This window comes from Petaurus breviceps, unplaced genomic scaffold, assembly GCF_028583685.1.
Source record: "Petaurus breviceps papuanus isolate PSGF00001 unplaced genomic scaffold, PetGlider_PUasm1.0 76, whole genome shotgun sequence".
In the NCBI taxonomy this organism is placed as follows: Eukaryota; Metazoa; Chordata; class Mammalia; order Diprotodontia; family Petauridae; genus Petaurus; species Petaurus breviceps.
In genome coordinates this window covers 45,703,181-45,727,602 of record NW_027186473.1, presented here as the reverse complement: position 1 = coordinate 45,727,602, position 24,422 = coordinate 45,703,181, and the positions used below count along the sequence as shown (strand labels likewise).

Here is a 24,422-nt window from a genome sequence, read left to right as displayed (position 1 = left end):
AAGTCTAAGGGGGTATGGGAGAAAATATGGGAGAGAGCAGATTGGAGGAGGGGATATCCTATGGGAATGATATTCTGGGGTGATGGGTAGAGGAAAAAACATGGAGAAAATTTGTAACTCAAAATCTGGCGGAAATTAATGATGTAAATCAGAAGTTAATAAAGCATTTGAAAAATGAAAAAAAAAATAAAGTACTATCCAAATACTATTATTACTATGAAAAACATTCCCCAAGAAATATGCAGAATTGATGAGTATTTTAATATATATTTATTTAAATATGAAGTTTGCTATGTATCAATAAATGAAACCGCGATAAGCAAAAAAAAAAAATCATTTCAGCCATATCTGATTTTTTGTGACCCCTTCTGGGGTTTTGTTGCCAAAGAAGCTAGATTAAACTGCTCCAGCTATTTCCTTCTCTAGCTCATATCACAGATGAGGAAACTGAAATAAAACAGGGTTAAGTGACTTCTCCAGGGTCTCGCAGCTAGTCACTCCCTGAGGCAGGATTTGAGCTCATGAAGATGAATCTTTTTGATTCCAAGGCCAGTGCTCTATCCACTGTGCCCCCTAACTGACAGGTTAAATGATTGTTCTATTCTCATCTGGATAGAAAGAAACAGAGACAAGATTCAGATCTGCTAATTCTAACTTAAAGTCAACTGTTCTTTTACTATACTAGGTGTTCTAGCTATTGTTATTTATTTATTTATTTTAATCAAAACTGACTGTGTGAACTAAGGATGTCACCTGAGAGTCATTTATATGATGTAAATTCAGAACAAGATCATGACCAGTGGTATCTTTTTTTTTAAATTTTCCTGGGAGCAAAGCTATTACTAGGATGGAGTCACTGAGACTTTCCTTTTGGACACTGAAATTTAGAGCAACTGACAACCTCTCCAGTGTTATAGAAATCACTTCCCATAGTTGTCAAGAAGGATCCATTAAAATAGGAAGGTAGCAGGCAACCTTCTTCTTGCCCCAGGTGAGTCCTTCCAGGGACCTCCATTCTATCATCCTTTTCCTCAACTCCACCCCTCATGGTGGCAGCCTGTTGAGAAGACACCTTAGGATGCCCCAACATCTTCATGTAGGGGGGCTGGTGCCTCATGGCCTCTCCCATACCCTTCTCTTGGGGTAACATCTCAGAATCTTTCTTTCTACAGGAATACATTGTCCACAGCTCTTAAATTGTTTGTTGATTGATGTAAAAACTGTGGCAGAACGTGATAGAGATGAGTGTGGAATTTTGTGGAACAGTTTTGTAGTGGAAGGCAATTTTGTTGGAAGGGCTAGGAAGCAAAGACTTCTGAGACATTTCACCTACAGCACTTCCTTAAAACTCACCTGCTAGAGGGGCAGCCAGGTGGCTCAGCGAGTAAGAGCACTGGCTGCAGTGTCGGGATGACCTGGGGATCAAATCTGGGCTTAGATACTCAGCACCACATCCAGAAATAACTGGCCGTGTAACCTTGAGCAAGTTACTTAAGCCCAATTGTTTAAAAAAAAAAACTCACCTCCTAGGGGCAGCTAGGTGGGGCAGTGAATAGAGCACCAGCCCTGGAGTCAGGACTTATTAGCCATGTGACCTTGGGCAAGTCGCTTAACCCTAATTGCCCTGCCTTCCCCCTCCAAAAAGCAAAAAACAACAACAACAAAAAAAACCTCACCTCTTAGTGGATTTTGCTGAGACCTAGAAACTGCCTGTACATGCCTTGACTTTGGTAATACCACTTGCTTTAAGATTTCCCTTAAATGATTTGGCATCTTGGAATGTCTCCAACTCACTGGATAGGAAAAATCTGATTTGGGTTTTGTTAGCTTTGAAACCCTGCTTTTAATGGCAAGATGCTAGTAGAAGTCACACCAAGTCTCCCTGTCTGGGATCAGGAAAGGTAAGACTACTTTGTTACCTCATTTGGATGGAATAATAATGCCAAGGAGAATTTGGGTGGCATACTTATTTTGAGGGTTGAATTGTATGGAGGGAGTGCGAGACGGGAGGAAAAGGATCCCAAAACAAGGCTCTCACAGAATGATGGATTGAGAACTGGAAGGATGAAACTCCTCATGTTGTAGATGAGGAATTGGAAGCTGGAAGAATTGGAGTGATTTGCTCAGGGTAATACAACCAGTAAGTGGGAGAGAAAGGTTCTTTCTTATCCAAGCCAAGTGTTTTTACCACCTAGCTATTACCTAGTTCACCTCATTCCAGAAGAACATATCTCATCATTTATAAGCTTTTTTTCTACTCCTGGATCATGATGAGAACCCAGAATTACTTGACTCCAAGTCTAGTGGTCAGTAGATTATACCATGCTGCCCTAACTTTAATCAATTTTTCACATCACTGAATGATTCCAAGCCCATAATGTGTGTGCTATCTGTAATGACTGGGTGACTACTTAAGTTAATATAATGGTAATTATCCATTTTGTTTTCTTAAGTAAGATTGAAAACACTTTTAATCCTTTATTCATCTTTGGAATAGAGTTAGGAATGAGATGAAAACTTTTATTTTATGTACGAAGACATTAAAGCTAGCTTGGTGAGGGTGGAAACCTATGTTGATCCCAGCACTCAGAACTCTCCTCCAAGGAAAATGCAGGAAGTAATTTATCTTTAGGTAAGATCCTGTTTTGACTTTATTTCACAAGACCTGTGGTCTGGGTACTGAGAGGATGATGGTCTTATGACTATAGTCACAAAAAGGCAACAATTACCTTTAAGTCTTAAACTTAAGCTGGTGGGCAGTTATGTGGTGCAGTGGATAGACTCCTGGACCTGGAGTCAGGGAGAACTGAGTTCTCACCCAGCCTCAGATACTTACCAGCTATGTGATCCTGGGCAAGTCACTTAACCCTGTTTGCCTCAGTCTCCTCATCTGTAAAATGAAATGAAGGAGGAAGTGGTAAACTACTCCAGTATCTTTGCCAAGAAAAGTTGGATGTGACTGAAATGACTGAATAATGACAACAGCCACAATGATCCAAAGATGGAAATGTTTCTTCACTATATTTTTCTCTTTACCCATTTTTCATTTGGTGTCCCTCTGTCTTCCCTTTTTAAAATATTTTTTCCCTTTCTTCATTACCCTTCTGTCTCTTTATCCTGATTAGCCATGATAAAACTTAAATATATTTTCTCAATAGTGTATTTTATTTATTTGATAGAGTTTTATTTCTTGTTCTTTATCTTAAAAGGATGTAAGGGTGGGAATGAAACTACCAAAATTAACTTTTGTGCCTTGCCTAGGTAAGAGTACTTTCTGAGTGATTTAATCAATCAGAATTGAGCTAGTACACCAATTTGAATCAATCAAAGCTTGCAAGAATGAGCCACTCCTTAGGCAATATGTATAAAGGGGAGAAGCTTTATCAAAATTGGAGAAAAGGAAATTCTGACTTAAGGGAGGACTGTGCTGTGTCAGAGTTGGATGATATCAAGGAAAATCATTGGGTCTCAGAGAAGAGGACCAAGGTTGAGGCAAGTTCTAAGATAAGTCCAGCTCTTTCTTTCCCCAACTGCCCCTCTTAATATCTGTCCATCTACAGATACTATACTATAATCTGCTATTTTGTTAGCCAAATATTTCCAATAAGCTGAATTTTTCCATAACTATCAATAGGCCAAGGACTGTATATGTAAGGTTAGGTAAAGGCCAATTATACTTTGTGTTTTTTTCCCTTTTAACTGTTATACCTTCTATAAGAGAAATTGGTGAAAATAATATTTCTCTGGTTTGGTAAATCCTTTTACTTATTTGTAAGATTTGCTGTCCTACTGAACAGTCACAAAATGGCATCAAAACAAAGCTAGAGAACACTTCCTTAGCTTTCAGTAAATATGTCAAGTGTTGGCTTTAAGGATTTTGTTTTTTTTCCTGCAATTCATCAGAGGCATGCAATGGAAATTTTTTTTTTTAGAATGCCAAGCGATAATTCTTTTCTCTTGGTTTTATGTCATTGGCTTTGTGCCGTTGAATGTCCTCTTCTACAGAGAAGAGATCATGTATTTTGGAACAAAGTGGTGTTTTATTGTTTGGTAATATTTGTGACAGTTAGAGCACGGTCATTTTTACAAGTCTGCATCATTGCTGCTTTCGACCTCTACACCCCTCTACCCCCAAGAAATAAGCACAACGCTTTATTGAGTAGGAGTTTGCTTATATAGAAATAATTGATGTAAACATAGATTACTCCTCTTTTACTGCAAGCTATTTGATCACAAAAGTTGGCGTGATATGTCCTTGTATGCTTTATATCATCACAATGACTTATACCTACTAGATGCTTAATAAATATTTGTCACATGAAGGAGTATACCAATGAAGTACTACATTGTTAGACCTACCCTTGGAGTCATTCGCTTAATTCAGTTCCATTTTCCAAACCTTTATTAACAACCTACTGACTTTTTCACATGAGGAAACGGAGGCCCAGAGAGGTCATGTTATTTGCCCAAAGCCACACAGCTTCTAAGTATGAGAATCCAGATTTCATGCTCATGCCTTCTAACTCTTAAGTCCAGCCCTTTTCCCACTATACCACATGGTTTCCAGTAGGCTTTTGGGAGAATGTTGCTCACTATTTTTATTCCCTGCTCTTCTCAGAGGTGATGAATAAAAATGCCTAAAGGATAAAAAATCACTGATTTTCCTACTCAAGTTCATGACTTTTCTTTAGCTCTTTGTAAAAACTGCCCTCTCCCTCAGAAACTATTCTTGGATCAGCCCACAACATATATTGATCAATTACATTATTGGTTGAAGTTTTAAGTGTTTTCTGGGTTTAATTTGTCCCAAGTGAACTTAAAAAAATTATAATTCAACTCCAGCTGAAGGTCTCCTTGTTAAGGACTTTGAGGAGTGATGTTGATGATTTGTTATGATTGAAATCCTATCCATATTGAAAACAAAGCCAGACTTCTGCCCACTGAGTTAAAAGGGAAAGTAGGGGAGGGAATATTTAAAGATTTTTGTATATTTCAGTTCAACTGCTAACTTCTATTAAAACAACATTGATTTTTTCCCCCTAGCTCATTCTTGTTTATGTATATAAATGTCAGAATAAATTGGTAACTAGTAGAGACTGTCATTGGTTTTATAGGATCTTAAATGTCTGGAATTTTCTATCCTATGCTAATACTAATCAAAAGCACTAGGTTTTGCTTCTACTTATATCTCCTTAGGAGCTCCATCTTTATATATATTTATTTATATCAATCAATGAATCAAACATTTATTAAGCACCTACCATATGCCTGGTACCATGCTAGGTGTTAGAGATGTAGAAAGAAGCAAAAGACAGTCCTTGCCCTCAAGGAGCTTATAATCTAATGGTGGTATGTGTGTGCTCATGTGTGTATACATACAAACACACATGTACTTATGTATATATTCATATATACACGTTACACACATATACATGCATATATATGTATGTAGGTATGTGTATATAAATATTTTTGTGTATTTATATACTTTTCCACAGTCACAGTTATATACATATACATGTGTATATACGCACATGTATATGTGAATGTATATCTGCATGTGAGTATATGTATTTGTCCTCCTGTCTCTAAAAGCTGATCATTAAACAATAGGGCTAGCAGAAGAGCATCAGACCCTGAGGTTGATAAGGGGATCAGAAGCGCCCACGTACAACCTGGTGGTTCCTCACAGAGGAGCAATGTCACAGTAAATTATCTCTACCCCTTGATGAGCTGTGCTCTGGCAAGGAGAGAAAGAACCTGAGCACAAAGGACAGCTCTAATAGAAAGAATGATAGACACACTCACCTTAGTGAATCCCACTGGTCCCTTTGTCAGGCTCCTTTCTGGGGTTACTGCTAAATTGAATTCATGTTTAAGTTAGCAACTGTGATAGCTGCCTGTTGAGCTGTAGAATCTGTGCTGTAAGAAAAGGATTTCACATTTCAGTTTTGATAATTCCACTCTCTAGTTTTACAACATATTAATTGCTTGGGGAGCAGCTAGAGAGACTGAACGTTGTCACGCATTCCATCAGCAGAGAAAGGCACTGGATTGTGCAACGCTGTTGGGTTGGTGGGTGGGACATTGTGATGGGGAACAAGCCTCATGAGGGGAGATGCCACCTATAGCATCCAACCCTATGCATGCTCTGCAACAGGCTTTGAAGCATCTGGGATCTTCACTGCTTATTCCTATGTTCTTGGTGCAGATCATCACTAAGGAAGCCCGCTTGTGTACCCAGAGACCCCAGCAGCACTAATTTGGAAATCCTGGGTGCCTTTACTTGGGCTGTGAAAGTTGGAAATTTAAAGAAACAGAAGTACATTGCTGAGACAGTTGACTATGGAAATCAAGGAGGAAAAAACAGCTGGGGAAGGGCAGCATTTTCTTCAAACAGCCCAGGCAAATGACCTGGGAGAACTCCAGTTCACAAGTAAGTATGTTGACTGACCTCACTATTGCTTTTGCCATTGAAATGACTGAATTCAGACAAAAGCAGAGAGAGAGAAAAATCAGTAAATCCTATTACATAATTAATTTTTTCTTGTAAATATTCTTTTAGTATTAGTTTAATGACAAATTATTGAAGTGTTTATCCTGTGACCAATTGTGTAGATATAAGACTTTGTTTTTTCTCATCCTCTAGTGGAAAGAAATGGGCACCCCCATTTATAAATTAAGGTGGAATGTAGGGTAAAGCACCTGGAACTTTTGAATTAACTATCTGCTGTCATGTGTGGTGGAAACTAAAGTGGATAGAGGGAAATACCAGGACTATCACAAAAAAGAAACAACCTTCCCCAAACCACTGTTGCCACCAAAACCCCACATATAAGATACAGCTCCTTTTCCTTATGCCTCATATAATATTCACACTCTCTCCAATCTACAGACTTCCCTTCCATCTTTCTTCATGCTAGAATTGCCTACACAAGCAGTTGGATGAAAAGTTATCCCCACTTAGCTGGGGCATGGTCCCATAAAGTTTTGGTCAAAAACAGCAAAGAGAAAAAGAAACGAAAAACCTTAAAACTGGTACATAATTTTTTTTTTTTGTCTGTCTCTTGGTTAGCACTTAATTCAGTCTCTTTCAAAAAGTCATTGCTTTTCATTTGGCAATTATGTTTATTTGTTTTCTTTTAAAATGTTTGTTACTGCCTTTTTTTTTTTTTACACCAGACTCACTTCTCCTATGACTATCCCTTCTAATTAAATACTTCCTTATAAAAGAGAAAATTATTCATGTACACTGAACAGAGACTAAGACTCTCCAATAGGGAGGGGTCTTCCCTCCTCAGGTCTCTGAATTTCAGATTGGTCATTAGAATTCATTAGAGTTCAACTGCTCTCCAGAACCCATACTGCCAAGTAATAGCTCCAGAAGCATCGAGTTAGTGTCCCTATCTTCCTGTGGTCCCATCCACACTGAATGTTTCAGTAAAACTTCAGACTGGTTTTAATTTGTTTTTCACTGTTAGGGATTTGAAGCAGAGTTTGACAAGTTTTCTGAGAATTTACAAGTCTTTCACCAAAAAACCAAACCAAATAAAAACAACTGTGTCTATCCATTGGCCACTTAGCAATTTGAAACATCATTGATAAAGTTTATCTTTAGACAGGCAAATCTCAGCAACTGCACACACAGGTCACTCACAAGTTATAGCTCCCAAAGTAGTGAATGGAAGCTAGAACTGTAACTAAGGTTTTCACTGACTTGTGGAGGGCATTGAGAATCCTTCCACCCCCTCTGCAGCTATATGCAGCCAAGATGAGTGCTTGACAAGAATAATTAAAGTAGGAAGATGCCAGACAGCACACTGACTTGCCTCACTCACGGCCGTGGTCATACTGCAAGGTGACTTCCTCCGTGCCTTCACCCCATGCTGCCCCCAAGAAGGTAGCCTCCTGTGGAGCACAGTGTCACAGGTTCTTTGCTCTTTTTCATACTGAGGGGAGCACAGTGTCAAAGGTTCTTTGCTCTTTTTCATACTGAATTTCTGTTTTAAGACCCATGTTGTTCTTGTTGTTTGTCCTTCATTCTCTATGAGGACCATGACATCAGGTAGGTGATGCCATGCCATTCAAATGAATTGGATTTAAGTGAGAGGATGCATTTTCTGATGTTTATCCTAGGCACATTTTGGGCTGTTTGCCCTGCAATGGGGTAGGAAGACAAAATTGCTGGTCAAGGTTCCACACAGAATAGCCAAAAACAGAAGTGTCAAACACAGGCCAGTGTGATCCTCAATGTTCCCTAGTATGCCAGAACCAGATTAAAAATAATTGGGAAACATTTACCAAAAGAAATGAAAATGCAATAAAACACAGATGATGTTAATTTGTGATTTTCTAAGTCAATGAATGACCCTCAGGGACCCTAATATATAGTTTAGTGACAGCATTTCTATTTCAGTTTTGATACTACTGTACTAAACGAGTAATTCTAATGGATAGTTCATGGAACCCTAGCTTTTTACATTTGTTCAAAGAAAGGAAAGCTGTCTGCTTTCACTGTTAGTATCAATGCTCTCCATTGTATTTGAACTGAGTTTTGTTGCTGCTTAATGTTGTCTGCATTACATAGTTGCAGGCAGTGTGTACATTACTATTTTAGTTCTATTTCCTCCAAGGTTTTCCTCTTTCTAAAACTCCAGAGGCAATTAATTTAAAAGTATCTGAAACACGATGCTATCTGAGCCTTTACACTGCACCTGGAGCCCAGCGTAAAGCAGCATAGAACTATAAATAGGTTTGCTGGGCTTGGAGATTTGGCCCAGCTTACCATCTGAGCCCTAAAATTGTTCTCTTTATTTTACAAGTAATTCATATATTTGGGAGTACAGAGTTTTTCTCTCATATTTAAGATACCAGGCTCTTGGGTTACACTCTTTGAGTGTGAATTGTGCTATTCTTAAAAAACAAAAACAAAAACAAAATTCCTGAAGATTTCTATTGCCTCTTCATTTGGCACTGACAAATGGATGCCCAGATATTCAGTTTCCATCATCCACAAATCTTTGGTAAATGATAGCAGTTGGATTCATTTTGTGAATAGAGTTGTCAGGGCTTAGAGCAGAGTTAATGCAGAAGTTATATTAAGCTTTGCAAAAATTCAAATGATTCACGCTCACACAAACTATCCTTGTATTGGCATTGCTAATTTCTCCTTGTATATGTTGGAATTTTACTAAAAAATGACAAAACCATGAAAAACATTAACTCCTTTAAATAATAGATAGGGTTTGTTGTTGTTTTTAACAATATAGAAATGTTTCTGATTGTATTTGGTCCCATCATTTTTTCCCCCTGAAGTTAAAAGAAAATGGATCATTAGGGAAACCAATCTGATGGATAAATTCACTTATCCGTGTCCGTCTTTGCTTCTTTAAAGGAACAGTAACTGATTATATAGATTGTAGAATTGTGGGACCATAGGATTAAGAGACCCTGAAAATTATTTAGTCCAGCTTTCATGGTTTGTTTTTTTGCTTTTTGGAGGGGGAAGGTAGGGCAATTGGGGTTAAGTGACTTGCCCAAGGTCACACAGCTAATAAGTATTAAGAGTCTGAGGCTGGATTTGAACTCAAGTCCTCCTGACTCCAGGGCCGGTGCTCTATTCACTGTGCCACCTAGCTGTCCTAGCTTTCATGTTTTACAGATGAAGAAACTAAGGCCCAGAGTAAGTGACTTGCCAAGGTCATATCACATAAGGGATATGTAGTTGAATAAGGATTTGAACCCAGAGCTTTGGAGTCCAGAGTGAATACTTTAACTTGTCTTCATCCCCTGTTACCCATCATGACTCTCCAGGAACCATGTCACTTTAGAACCAAAAGAGAACACACAGTGGTAAAAGGGATCTTTGAAGCCTTCTACTTCAGTCTCTGATTTTACAGATGAATATACTGAAGCCCAGAGGGGTGAAATGAGTTGCCCCAGATCACACTAGCCTCAGTAGGGAGGTGAAACCTGAATTTGAATTCAGGTTCTTTGACTCCAATTCCACCAATAGTTCTATGGCACTATGTACTCATTCCCTTTGCCCATGAATCACCTAATATTCTTAGTCTCTCCCCATAATGAATACTCCAACTGACTTTTCTACCCTCCCTCTAAGTAATCTATCCATTCTAGTTAGATAAAAATTTAACTCCTCTGAGAAATAGAGTCTTGCCTAGAAAACAGTTCAAAACAACCAAACAAATAAAAACCTCCATGGTGACTGGAATAATCCCTTTATTTGGAGGGGACAGGAGATAAAGTGCTATGCCTAGAGACAGAAAGACCCAAGAGTTTGAATCTAGCCCAAAATACTCATCAGTGGTGTGACCCTGGGAGAGTCACTAAACTGCTATCTGCCTCAATTTCCTCATCTGTAGAATGGAGACAACAATTGTGAAAATAAAATTAGAAATTTATAAAGCAAGTTTTAAACTTTAAAGTAATATTTAAAGACTAGCTATTGCCATGGGAGTAGTTTATTGGCAAAAAAGATCAGTCATGGTGTCATGAAATTCTTTGGCTACAGTTTACAAAGGTGATCATCTACTAAGTTATAAAGGAACTATAACTGGTACAGGGAGTATTGATAAAACAGCAAGTCCTTGATGGTTCATTTCAGTTCTATGTAGAATTTTCAGGCGTAGCTGGAAGAGGTGGCCAGTTCAGTTTTCAATGGCTTGTCATGTCTGTCAAGTGGAAAAGTAGGCATTGACAGTTCCGGATTGCTAGATCTTTGCAGTAATAAATATATTGGACTCATTTGTTCCTGTAAGATTATCATTGCCAGTGAATGTGTTTGCTTTACATCTTGTAGATAAATGAAAATGAGATGGAAAGGGGTGTGTTATAAGGAATAGACACCTGGACTTGGAGTTAGGAAGACTCAGATTTGAATCTTGCTTCAGACTAGCTGTGTGACCCTGGGCAAGTCCCTTAATCTGTGTTTGACTCAGTCTCCTCCTCTCTTCAAAGGGTGTAATAATGAAACCTCCCATATAGGATTATTATGAGGATCAAATATGCTATTTATATAAGTATTTTGTAAAACTGAAAGCATTATATAAATGTCAGTTACTGCTACTTACCACCACCACCACCACCACCACCACCACCACCACTACTACTATATAATTCTATAAGTTAAAGTAGACACAAAATGAGGATATCTTAATTAACTTATTCTTTTATTTGTAGGTATTCAGAAGAGTGCAAATGAGCCTAAACTGGAATTCAGCCTTGGTAAGCAACTTTATTTTCATTTCCATTTCAAATTATTTTAAAATGTTAAGTACTTCTAATACTTTGAACACAGTTTGTTTGAAGTAGATGGGACTATCTCACTCACTGTTTTGGGACATTAGTGCATATGATTTTTTAGTCCTTGGACTGGAGGATGGTTACTGTTTTGTTCACAGGGAATGATGTCCTGACCCCTTTCTCTCCCACTTCCCCTCTTCCACCTAGACTTTGAATCTGAGACTGAGTAGCATTTCACATGAATCATAATCATAATCTTGATTATAGAATTTCAGTGAGGGTCCTGGCTGGAATCTGGCAGGGATTCTACTGGTAGGTCGTAGACATTTTTCAGTTTGGTTCAATTTAATAAACATTTATTAAGTTTCAGACACTGTTCTAATGTTGGGGATACATAAAGAAAAAGAGACAGTTCCTGCCCTCAAGGAGCTTAAAACCTAATGGGGGAAGACATGCACAAAAGGAAGTTGAAAAATGGGAATATGGGAGGAAAGCAAGGAGTATTTTATTTGATAGAATGGGAGCCAAGTAGAGCTATAGATGGATATTTCTTCATTTTTTGTTCTAAAAAGTTGCCACAGGAATGTAAATACAACTTAGTTATCCACATTTACAGTTTAGAAATTCTCCATTGGAACTATGCACATGTATGTCTCAAGTGAAGGATCCAGGTAGGGCTTAAATTGAGGTTTGTATTCTCTCCATGGTTCTGAAAGTCAAAAGAAGATTACTATTCTAAGGGAAATTTGCTATCATAAAATGCTTTTACTAGGTTGTGGTAAAATGCTTTAAAAAAGATTTGCGTTTTTTTTTTCATTTGATCCTCATAATAACTCCTTGAGGCAAATAGTGCTCTGGATCTAGAGTCAGGAAGACCTGAGTTCAAATCCAACCTCAGATACTAGTTGTGTGACCTTAGGGAAGTCATTTATGCTGTCTGCCTCAGTTTCCTCATCATAATATTGCATTCTTATTCCCATAAAACGTCTTTTATGGAAATATTTATAGCACCCACCTCCCTGGGTGTTTGTGAGGATCAAGTGGGATAATATTTTTAAGGTGCTTTGCAAACTTTAAGTTCCAAGTTGTTGTTATACTTTGCAAATTAGAAAACTGAGACTTTGAGAAGTTTTTCCCTCTTTAGGTCAGTACCTGTAACTGGAAATTCACTTAAGATTTCAAGAACAGTTAAGTTTCACAAAGCCCCTGGCCTAGAAATATCACTGCATGATTGATATGCAATGATTCCTGAGGAAATTGGCCTTGGAATCTTTAGGGATTTCTACTTTTGAACCCAGATGACATCTTCATCTAATATGGCATTCCTTCCATATCTATATACTTCAGATTCTTAACTCTTGCTATTTCTTAGAAATCTAAGTAAGCTCCCAAATGAGATGACCACTCATATCTGTGAAATTTTGCTGTATAGTTTATACCTAGTTATACCTGAAATAATTTATATTATTATACAATAAATAATATTTTATTTATCTTAAAAATTCATAATACTGATGTTTCTATTTTTCAAATCCTATGGGGTAGGATGAAGGAAAAAAAATTGAGGGTTTTTAGGCTATCACATTTTTATACGTAAAGTTTTAAAGAAAAATACATTAAAATTGCTATATATTTGGCAAAGTATTTGACTGTGGTCTAATCTTTCAAGAATTTATTAAGAGCCTGTCATATTCAAAGGCACTGTACTAGATATTCAGGAAGCAAATTCCAAAGAAAAAGCAGTTCCTGACCTCAAAAGCTTACATTCTACTTAAGGGATAAAATGATTCGAATACTTCTGTGACCTTGGTCAGAAAGACCGCTGATTGATCTGGGGTTCTGCTACCCACTTGGCTGCTCACTAACTTTATGACCTTGGGCAGATCAGTTTCCTTTTCTGACCCTCAGTTTCCTCATTTATAACATGAAGGGATTAGAAGTAACTTATGTCAAAGATCCCTAGAAGCTCTAATTTCTAAATCATGAAGGAAGTCCCATGCCAGATATTAATGAATATGCATTTCATTTTGTGTTGAAGATTCTCCAACTCCTACTGTATTTCATGTTATTAGACCCTTTTAAACCATTAGACATCACAGAAATGATTCCGTTAATGCATATATCACACTCTTTATTTCAGTGGCTGAGGTTAGTGATAGTCAATTGAGCAATCTAATTACCCAAGTATGTCTTGATAGCCCAAGATAAGTATAAATTGAAAAATGAGCACCTCATTCCCATTGTTATCTATGAATTTAGCACCTAGCTATATTTAAATTAAATTATTTCCCACCTGTGACAGTACCTGTGCTTCCTGATTCCATTTTTCTTTTTAATTATTTGTGATAAACCATAGTAAACATTAATGCAACAAATTCCAGTTGCTTTGCTATGATGATTACAATTAAATAAATGAAGTACATCCCATAAAGCATCATAATATATATTTCACCCTTTGTAAGTCTCCATCAAGATTATTTTTCTGTTCATTCCCATGCAATTTCCATCTTAATGTAGTTGTAGTTAGAGTATACTCTGTTCTTGGAAAGAACAAACAGCACAAAACAATCAAAATATGAGTGTTGCCAAATTACCAAGGACTAGCATTGTTTGCACATGTTTCTGTTCCCCCCATCCCCTAGGAAGAAATATGAGAAGATATTTCTACCGTACTCCTTGGCAGAGATGGGAGGTCCTTGGTAGTACAACATTGAATGTATTTTCAGACTTTCTGATGTAAATGATTAGTTTTGTTGATTGATTTATCTTCTTTTTAAAAAAAATATAATTTCTTGTCTGGAATGGATCTCTGGGAGGGGTAAGGGAGAGATAGAAGGAAAAATATTGGTGATGTAGAAACAGATGACTGAGAAATTTTTTAAAGACTATACTAATTCTTTTGGTTTTGCAAGGTTTTTTTTTTCAGGCTCTGTGTTAATATATTTTTTCCCCCTGTATTTCCTTATTTTCCTCACATTTGCCAATCTTAATTGCATTACACTATTACTTCCTGATTTCTTTCACTAAAGTCCTTTGGGTTTTTCTGATAACACTTTCATTTTCCCGCTGCAAGAAATAATTAAAGAGCACAAGATAATCCAGATTTTGTTTGTGGGTGAATATAATTGCATACCATTCACAGCTCAGGGAAGCTGTCATTTAAGAAAGGTTACCATATTCTTCAAAGTTGTTCAGGGTTCTATCTGGAAAAGTGTGATGGAGAAGGGCTCTCTGCAGAAGGCTGAAGCTTACTGAGAAATTCATTTCTATTTAAATTTTTTTTTTATTTTTTGCTTTTTGGAGGGCAACTGGGGTTAAGTGTCTTGCCCAAGGTCCCATGGCTAGTTTTTTTTGTGTTAAGTCTGAGGCCAGATTTGAACTCAGGTCCTCCTGACTCCAGGGCCAGTGATCTATTCACTGTGACACCTAGCCACCCCAAGTAATTCATTTCTAACCACCAATTGCTCCATTTCAAGAGCATTTTACCCCATGCATGCTTTTCGTATGTTACCTTGAGGGCATCAAGAGACATAGCTTAATGGAAACAGTGATGATCTTTGATTCTAGAAGCCCTGAGTTCATATCTTGCCTCAGACACTTAGCAATTGTGCGCTTCTAGGCATATTACTTAAACCTCTCCCTCCTTCAGTTTTCTCATCAGTAAAATTGGGATAATAACATGTCAATCTTTTGAGAAGATGAAATGAAATAATATGTGGAAAATACAAATCTTAAAAGTTCTATATAAATGTTACTACTACTACTATTACAACTACTACTACTACCACCACCACTACAACTACTACCACTACCACCACCACTATTACTACTACTACTACCACAACTGCTACTGCTACTACTACTACTACCACTACTACTATCTTTGAAATTAATGGAGCTTCTTTGAGGAACTATTCAAAAAATATTGGTGGTGATTCTTTTGTCCTTTCTGTGTATGATATGACTTAAAGATTTGCCCCCCCTCCCACAAAAAATTTCATGATTTACATAAGGAGCAGTCTTATTTTATGTTCACACTAGAAGGACATATGTACATGTGTATATTGCTTAGTATTTCATGTTATTTCACTTGTGTCTGCACTGTCTTCTTGGAGCCAGAGTACCATCCTTCTCTCTCTAAATAGATGACTTTCAATTCAATCCAACAACCTGCAAGCATTTTACAATACCTATTATGTGCCAGATACTGGGAATACAAAAATATAAGGCAAAAAATCAGTCATTGCCCTCAAGGAAGGTGCATTTATCAAGTATGTACAAAGTCGGGGGCACTGTGTGAGTTGTTATGGCTAAAATCTGATCAGTTTTTGGCAAACTTTTATGATGAAGCTCTTCAAATTCAGGCTAATCTTTGAATGACAGAGATACAGCCCATTCCTGGGCATGTACTCAAAGTTTTTTTCAATTTGGTGGGATCTTGCCAAAAATTTGTATTTCACTGGTTTAGTCTTTGAGAGCCCATGATCACTTCCATGACAGAGTGAGGCCTCAGAACAGGATGCAATGTTTAACACATAATAGGTTCCTAGTAAATCCTGAATGATTGATTTGGGAGGGGTAGTTAAATCACTTTATCCATGGTTATCCTAAACATTGGGCTTTAAAAAACAAAAGGATTTGGTGTTGTTCAATAATTTCTGAGTCTTCCTAGCCCCATTTATGGTTTTCTTGGCAAACATACTGGTGTGCTTTGACATTTTCTTCTCCAGCTCATTTTACAGATGAGTAAACAGGATTAAGTGACTTGCTCAGGGTCACACAGTTGAAAGTGTCTACAGTTAGATTTGAACTCAGGAAGATAAAATTTCCTGATTCTGAGCTTGGTGCCTTAACCACTGTACCCCCTAGCTGCCCATTAAAAAAAATTAGTGTTAATTTTTCTCCATTGGACAGATGAGGATACTGAGGCTCAGAGAGCCTCTTCACCAAGACCACACAGAATAAGAAACAGAGCTAGGGTGGACTCAGGTCTCTAGACTCCCAGCCTAACATTCTTCCAATCACATCAGGCTGCCTTATGAAGACTTGAAGATTAGAATTTGATTAAATAAACTTATGCTAGGCAAGATATGTTAATATATTAAATTAGTTTATACCAACATAGAGGTTAGTTTTTAGCAGCTAGGTGGTATGGTAGTGCATCAGGCCTGAAGTCAAGAAGACCTCAAATCTAACCTCAGATATTCACTGGTTGTGTGACTTCAGGCAAGTCACTTAACTTCTGTCTCAGTATCTTCATCTGTAAAATGAGATAGAACTAGCACCCATCTCACAGATTTGTCAGGATCATACAAGATAATATTATGGAGTGTTTAGCATAGTACCTGGTACATAGGCATCTTGTAATTATCAGCTATTGTAATTGTTGTTGTTATTTTGTTATGTATCAGAGGCAGTTAATTATTGAGCTGGTATTTATTGAACACATGCTATATGAACTATATGCAGGTCATAGGGGATTGATTTATTTCATGGAATTGGCATCTGTCCATACATCATTATCATCATCATTGTCAAAAATAAAAATAGTAGTCATTACCAAATAAATGGTATCTGTATAGTAGATAATATAAGATACTTTAGACATAAATCATATTGTCCTTCCACAACCAACTTTCATTGTTCAGTTACACCCATTATCAGCTGGATGCTAACAAGCACATCTCTACCTCTGCTCGAGGTATTCCAGACCTCTTTGAACCTCCTCTCCTACATGTTGGTGTAGGGGACCATTTGCCCTGCTATTATTCCTCAAAGCCCCTGAGGCCTTCCCATCCATTCTGCTCCTTTCTCTGCCTTAGTATCATTGGCTTTTCCATGTATTGTGAACTGAATATGACCATGAACATGAACTTTCCTCTATGTGTTGTCTCTTTTTATTAGAACATGAACTCCTTGTGATCAGGGCCTACTTTGATTTTCTAATTTTATCCTCAGCACTTAGCAGAGTGCTTAAAAATCCCTTTTCTATTCCATCAAATATAAAATTCTCTGGCATTTACAGATTTTCACTAGCTGGTCTTTTCTACAAAAGTTGTCTCCTTAGGCATTATTCCTCTCCACACACTCTGGTCCAGCAAAACTGGTTTACTTGCTTTTCTGCACCTGTGAAACACCATTTCTCACTTCCATACCTTTGCCTTGGCTGTCTTCAATGCCTGGAAAGTTCTCTATTCTCACCTCTTCCTCTTGGAATCCCTAGTTTTTTTAATATTCAATTTAAGAAGCAAATACTATAGGAAGTCTGTCCTGATTGCTTCCTAGCTGCTAGAGCCTTCTCCTTGCCAAGATGAACATGTTTTGATTCATTTTCAAATAACCAAGCATTTATTAACTGTTTGATTCATTTTTCAAACCATTAAGCTACTTACTATGTTCCAGGCACTTTGCTAAACATGAAAATACAAATAAAAGCAGAAAGAAAAGCAGTTCCTGCTCTCAAGGATCTTACATTCTAATGAGGGAAGACAGCACATAAAAGGAACCTGAAAAGGATTTGGGGAGAAGAAAAAAAGATCTGGGGAGAAGAAGCAAAATGGCATAAGTCTGGAGAGTAGTTGGGGAGAGAAAGGGAAATAAGAGTGATACAGAACCTAATATGTTCCAGGCACTAGGTTAAGTGCTTTACAAATGAAATTTCATTTGATCTTCACAATAACACTGTGAGGTAGGTGCTATTATTATACCCATTTTACAAGTTGAAGAAACTGAGGCAAACAGGTTAAGTGACTTGCCCAGGCTCATATAGCTCATAGTGTCTGAGGCTGGATTTGAGAGGGAATTGCAACTATGTGGAATCTTATTTTAATTAAAATCTGATCAAGTGAAAGAGAAGAAAATAGAATGGAGGAATAGAAGGGAAGCTGATCTTATGTTAAAGAAATGGCATTTTGTGTCTTGTATCCATGTGGGTGTTGACTAGTCATTGATTGTATCCCAGCTTATTCCTCCTTCCTTCTAAAGTATCTTTTGGGAGTGCATCCATAGTTAGCAGCTTATTTTCACGAAGCTTGATCATGGATAAAAAGGAAAGAGATGAACCAGTGAAACTTCTAAATAAGACTCTACATTTCCATGGCTTCCACCAGCATGTGGAATGCACTTTCATTTATTTACAATTAATGAAATAAGGAAACATGAAAAAGAAAATCCCTGTCAGTTGGGAGCTCATTTTCTCAAGTGATGGGGTAAATATTAGTTCACAATTTTCTAGTTTTAATGTGTGTACACCTAAGTACACTGTGGTACAGGTACAGTGTTTTCCAATCCTTTAATTACTTCCTAGTACTCAAGTGGAATTGTAAATTAATTCGTCAGTTGTTCAACATCCATGCCTTCCCATCCTATATGATTTCTGCTCTTGTCCTTTCTTAAGTCTGTCAGAGGGAGTCCACCCCATTTACTGGAGGCCTTCCTTTCTCTATTTCTCTTGATCCTGAAGCATATCAATGGAGAACTTTGACTGTTCATCTGTTATCCCTTACCTTCATCATGTGACTGGCATGTCTTTTCTTCCTGTCATATAATTCCTTAATGACTTCTCTGACTACTTTTCTTTTTTGAAGTTCCTTACTGGTGATGTACTGAGTCTGCTCAGATGCACCATGCACATTTATATTGCCCTCTGTGGGATTTTAATTTCGAATTCTTAGGAGACTGTTGTATTCCATATTTTGCCACCATACAACAACAAACACTGGTAGAATGTTAGTATTAAAAAGATAGGCCTTTGTTTTCATGGGAAGCTTGGGTTAACCAGAGGAGTTTTGCAATTACCTAAAGAAAATCTCTCCCACTTTCCTCTTCTTTTTTTTTTTAAACTCTTAGCCTTCTTCTTTTGTACTTCCTGTCCCAGATACGTCCCTGCTATTGATAGGTAAGGTCTATATTCCATCCAAATGCGTGTTATAATTTGGGCAATGACATTTTAAATCACTTGGCCTTTTCTGTGTGGATGGAAAGGTTAAATTGTTTTGAGTAATTACAGATCTTTCCAGGAGGCTCTGCAATATTTTGGGGCTTGATAGAATAGGGACTTAACAGAAGGAGAAGTGATTAAGAAGAGGTATCAAGAGTACATGAAAGAATTATACAAAAAGATCTTAACATTACTGGTAACTGCAATGGTATGGTCACTGATATAGGGCTAGACATCTTGGAGAGTGAAGTCAAGTGGGTCTTAGGAATCATTGCTAGCAATAAGGCTAGTGGAGATGACAGAACTACAGCTGAATGATTTAAAATCCTAAAAGATAATACAGTTAAAGTACTGCATTCAATATGCCAGCAAATTTGGAAAATTTAATAGTGGCCACCGGTTTAGAAAAGATCAATTTGTGTCCCAATCCTAAATAAGGGCAATGCCAAAGGATATTCAAATTACCAAACAATTGTGCCTATTTTACATGCCAGGAAGGTAATGCTTAAGATTCTGCAAGCTAGACTTAAGTAGTATATGAACTGAGAATTACCAGAAAAGCAGGCTGTTTTTCAAAGAGGCAGAAAAACTACAGACCAAATTGCCAACAATCACTGTATGATGGAGAAAGCAAGGGAATTCCAGATAAAAAAAAACTACTTCTACTTTATCTACTACACGAAAGCTTTTGAGTGTGTGGATCATTACAAAATGTGACAAGTCCTCAAAGAGGTGGGAGTACCAGATCATTTTAATTATTTCCTGTAATTTATTATTTATCTCCTTGGCCTGATGCAGACCAAGAAGCAACAGTTAAAACTGAGCACGAAACAACTAATTGGTTGAAGTGTGGAAAAGGAGTATGAGAGGCTGTATATTGTCATCTTATTTGTTTGACTTATGTGCAAAGTACACCATACTAAAGTCCAGGCTGGGTGAATCAAAAGTTGGAATTAAGATCGCTAGGGGAAGTATCAACAATCTCAGATATGAAGATGATACCACTCTGTTGGGAGAAAGTGGAGAATTAAGAAGGATGGGATGAAAGAGGAGAGTGTAAAAGCTGGCTTAAATTTGACATCAAAAACAAACAAAAAAAAACTCCTCAGATCTTGGCAACAGGAAAATAGAGGGAGAAGAAATGGAAGTAGTGTCAGATTTTATGTTCTTGGGCTCAAAGATAACCATGGACAGTGACTACAGCCATGGAATCAAAGGACACTTGCTACTGGGAAGGAAAGCTATGGCCAATCTGGACAGCATTCTGAAAAGCAGAGACATCACCTTGCTGACAAAGATCTATATAGTCAAAGCTGTGGTTTTTCTAGTTGCAATGTATGACTGTGAGAGTTGGGCTATAAGGAAAACTGAGTGCTGCAGAACTGACACTTGATTTGTGGTCCTAGAGAAGACTTTTGAGAATCCCTTCAAATCAGCCCTCATTCTCCATGTAAGAGTTAGGTTTCCTCTTGATCATTTGATTTACTGAAGAGAAAAATATATGGAAAAGTATGGTTCAATAAGAAGAGATGAGAGAGGACAAAAACTTGTAGGCCACAAAGAATCCTCATCCTTTTATATCCTAAATCTGTTCTTCAGGAAAAGACAAATGAAGACAATTTAGTAAACATTGAGTGAGAACCTACAGTGTGCCAAGCTCTGTGCTAAGCACTGGGGATTCAATGAAAGGTAAAAGATAGGTCCGCTCTCAAGGAGTTCACCATCTAGTGAGAGACAATAAGTAGACAAATATGTATAAACAAACTATATACAAGATAGATGGGAAATAATCAACAAGGAAGGCAGGAGAATTAAGAGATTAGAAAAGATTTCCTGCAGAAGGTGGGATTTTAGCTGGGAATTTAAGGAAGTCCAGAAATCCAGGAGGCAGAGATTAGAAGAGAAAGCAAGACAGACATTAGGGGACAGCCAGAGAAAATGCCCAGGGTCAAGAGATGGAGTGTCATATTCTTTTGTTTGTTTATTGTTTATTTTAAAACTGAAATTTCAAGTGTTCCTTGAGAATGAGAAAGGAGGGTGGAGTGAGAAGATTAGAACAGATTCCCTTGTGCTTTTTGTCCAACTGATCAAATGGCTATTTCACTAAGTTCTTTTTTATTCATCAATTTATAAGAAGAGTATTTTAAAAGCATCCTCCGCAGGAAGCACTTGTTCTATTTCTTGTCTATTTTTTTCTTTATTAATTTGTTTGTTTACTTTGTTTACAAGATTCAGTTCCCTAGTTCTTTGAGTTTCAAATTTTTTCCACCACCCCCCCCCCCCCCAATGACAGCATACAATCAGGTATTAAGATCTGCAGATACTTTCACATTAGATATTGGTCAGGTTGAAAAGGATTGTAACATATGGAATGAGCAGTGGGAAAGAGGAAACCAAACCAAATGAGAAAGAGAAAGAGAGCAGGTAGTTTGCTTCAATTTGCATTCAGATTGTTCTTTCTGGTTCTTTCTCTGAATGTAGACATCTCTTTCCATCATGAGTCTTTTGGAGTTTACTTATAGCCCGGCATTTCTGAGAAGAGTCTGGTATATCAGAGTTGGTTGTCACACATATGTTGTATCTGTAATTGTGCACAAATTTTTCCTGGTTCTGCTCTTCTCACTCAGCATCAGTTCACACAAGCCTCTTCAGGTAGATATGGAGTCCATCTGCTCTTCGTTTCTTATGAAGTTCATATGCTCTTCATTTCTTATGGTGCAATAGTATTCCATTACATTCATATACCATAACTTGTTTAGCCATTCCCCAATTGATGGGCATCCCCTTAATTTCCAATTCTTTACCACCACCAAAAGAGCTGCTATGAATATTTTTTGTATACATGGGTCTTCCTCCTGCTTCTATGATCTCTTTGGGATACAACCCTAGAAATTGTATTTGCTGGGTCAAAGGATTTGAAATTATTTAAAGCCCTTTGGGCATAGTTCCAGATTGCTTTCCAGAATGGTTGGATCAGTTTACAACTCCACCAGCAATGTATTAGTGTTCCAATTTTTCCACATGCTCTCCAGCATTTGTCATTTTCCTGTTTTGTTATCTTAGCCAATCTAACTGGTGAGATGTGGTACCTCAGAGTTGCTTTGATTTGCATTTCTCTAATCAATTGTGATTGAGAGCATTTTCTCATATGCTTATAGATATCTTTAATTTCTTCCTCTGAGAACTGTCTGTTCATATTCTTTGACCATTTATCAATTGGGGAATGACTTGTATTCTTATAGATTTAACTCAATTCCCTGTATATTTTAGAAATGAGTCCTTTATCAGAGACATTGGTTGTAAAAATTCTTTCCCAATTTCCCAATTCCTTCTTTTTTTTTTTTAAAGCAATTGGGGTTAAATAACTTGCTCAAGGTTACATGGCCAGGTGTTTCTGGGTGGGTGATAAGTGTCTGAGCCCAGATTCGATCCCAGGTCATCCCAACTCTGGGGCTGGTGCTCTTACTCACTGTGCTACCTGGCCACCCCCCCCCACTTCCTTCTTAATCTTGGTTATATTGGCTTTGTTTGTACACAAGCTTTTAAGTTTCATGTAATCAAAGTTATCCATTTTGCATTTTATAAAGTTCTCTAATTCTTGTTTGGTCATGAAATCTTCCCCTCTCCATAACTCTGACAAGTAAACTATTCCTTTCTTTCCCAGATTGCTTATAGTATCATTCTTTATACCTAGATCACCCACCCATTTAGACTTAATTTCCATATACGGTTTTAGATAATGGTCTATGCCCAGTTTCTGTCATACTATATTGCAGTTTTCCCTGCAGTTTTTGTCAAATAGTGAGTTCTTATCCCCAAAACTGGGGTCTTTGGGTTTATTAAAGAGTAGATTATTATACTCATTGATTGCTGAGTCTCGTGTACCCAATCTATTCCATTGATCACCTGCTCTATTCCTCAGCCAGTACCAAGTAGTTTTGATGACTGCTGCTTTATAATACAGATTAAAATCTGGTATAGCTAGGCCACCTTCCCTAGCATTTCTTTTCATTAATACCCTTGATATTCTGGACCTTTTGTTCTTCCAAATGAATTTTGTTACTATTTTTTTCAAGGTCTATAAAGTAATTTTTTGGTAAATTGATTGGTATGGCACTAAATATGTAATTTAATTTAGGTAAAATTGTCATTTTTATTATATTAGCTCAACCAAGCCATGAGCAGTTGTTGTTTTTCCAGTTAGTTAGATCCGACTTTATTTGTGTGAAAAGTGTTTTGTAGTTGTGTTCATATAGGTCCTGGGTTTGTTTTGGCAGGTTGGTTCCCAAATATTTTGTAATGTCTACAGCAACTTTAAATGGGATTTTTCTTTCTATCTCTTGCTGTTGGATTTCATTGGAAATGTACAGGAATGCTGAGGATTTATGTGGGTTTATTTTATATCCTGCAAATTTGCCAAATTTATTTATTGTCTCAAGCAGTTTTTTACTTGATTCTTTAGGATTCTCTAAGTATATCATCATATCATCCACAAAGAGTAATAACTTGGTTTCTTCTTTGCCTAATTTGATTCCTTTGATTTTTTTCTTTTCTAATCGCTACTGCTAACCTTTCTAGTATCAGATTGAATAAGAGGGGTGATAGTGGACACCCTTGTTTCAGCCCTGATCTTATTAGAAATGCTTCTAGCTTCTCCCCATTACATATAATACTTGCTGATGGCTTTAAATAGATGCTACTTATAATTTTAAGTAAAGCTCCATTAATTTCTATACTTTTTAGTATTTTTAATAGGAATGGATGTTGTACTTTGTCAAAAGCCTTTTCTGCATCTATTGAGAAAATCATATGGTTTCTTCTAGATTTATTGTTGATATGATCAATTATACTGATGGTTTTCCTAATATTAAACCATCCTTGCATTCCTGGAATAAGTCTTACCTTATTAAATTCTATTATTCTTGAGATAAATTGCTGTAGTCTTCTTGCTAATATTTTATTTAAAATTTTTGCATCTATATTCAGGAGGGAGATTGGTCTATAATTTTCTTTCTCTGTTTTATCTCTTCCTGATTTATGTATCAGTACCATGTTTGTGTCATAAAAAGGATTTGGTAGGACTCCTTCTTCACTAATTTTCCCAAATAGTTTGGAGAGTATTGGAATCAATTGTTCTTAAATGTTTGATAGAATTCATTAGTAAATCCATTTGACCTTAGAGATTTTTTTCCTAGGGAGTTCACTGATGGCTTTTTCTATT

At 37.1% G+C, this 24,422-nt stretch overlaps 1 protein-coding gene across 3 annotated transcripts in view; it reads left to right on the top strand.

Annotated features, from left to right (window-relative positions):
* Positions 1-24,422, top strand: part of INPP4B (inositol polyphosphate-4-phosphatase type II B) — a 1,018,353-nt gene that overhangs the window by 476,352 nt on the left and 517,579 nt on the right. For all 3 annotated transcript variants that reach the window (XM_069105434.1, XM_069105431.1, XM_069105430.1), the window contains exons 4-5: positions 6,212-6,436; positions 11,200-11,244. In XM_069105434.1, coding sequence (XP_068961535.1) covers positions 6,346-6,436; positions 11,200-11,244 — 136 coding nt within the window. In that variant the 5' untranslated portion in view covers positions 6,212-6,345. The remainder of the gene's footprint in view (positions 1-6,211; positions 6,437-11,199; positions 11,245-24,422) is intronic.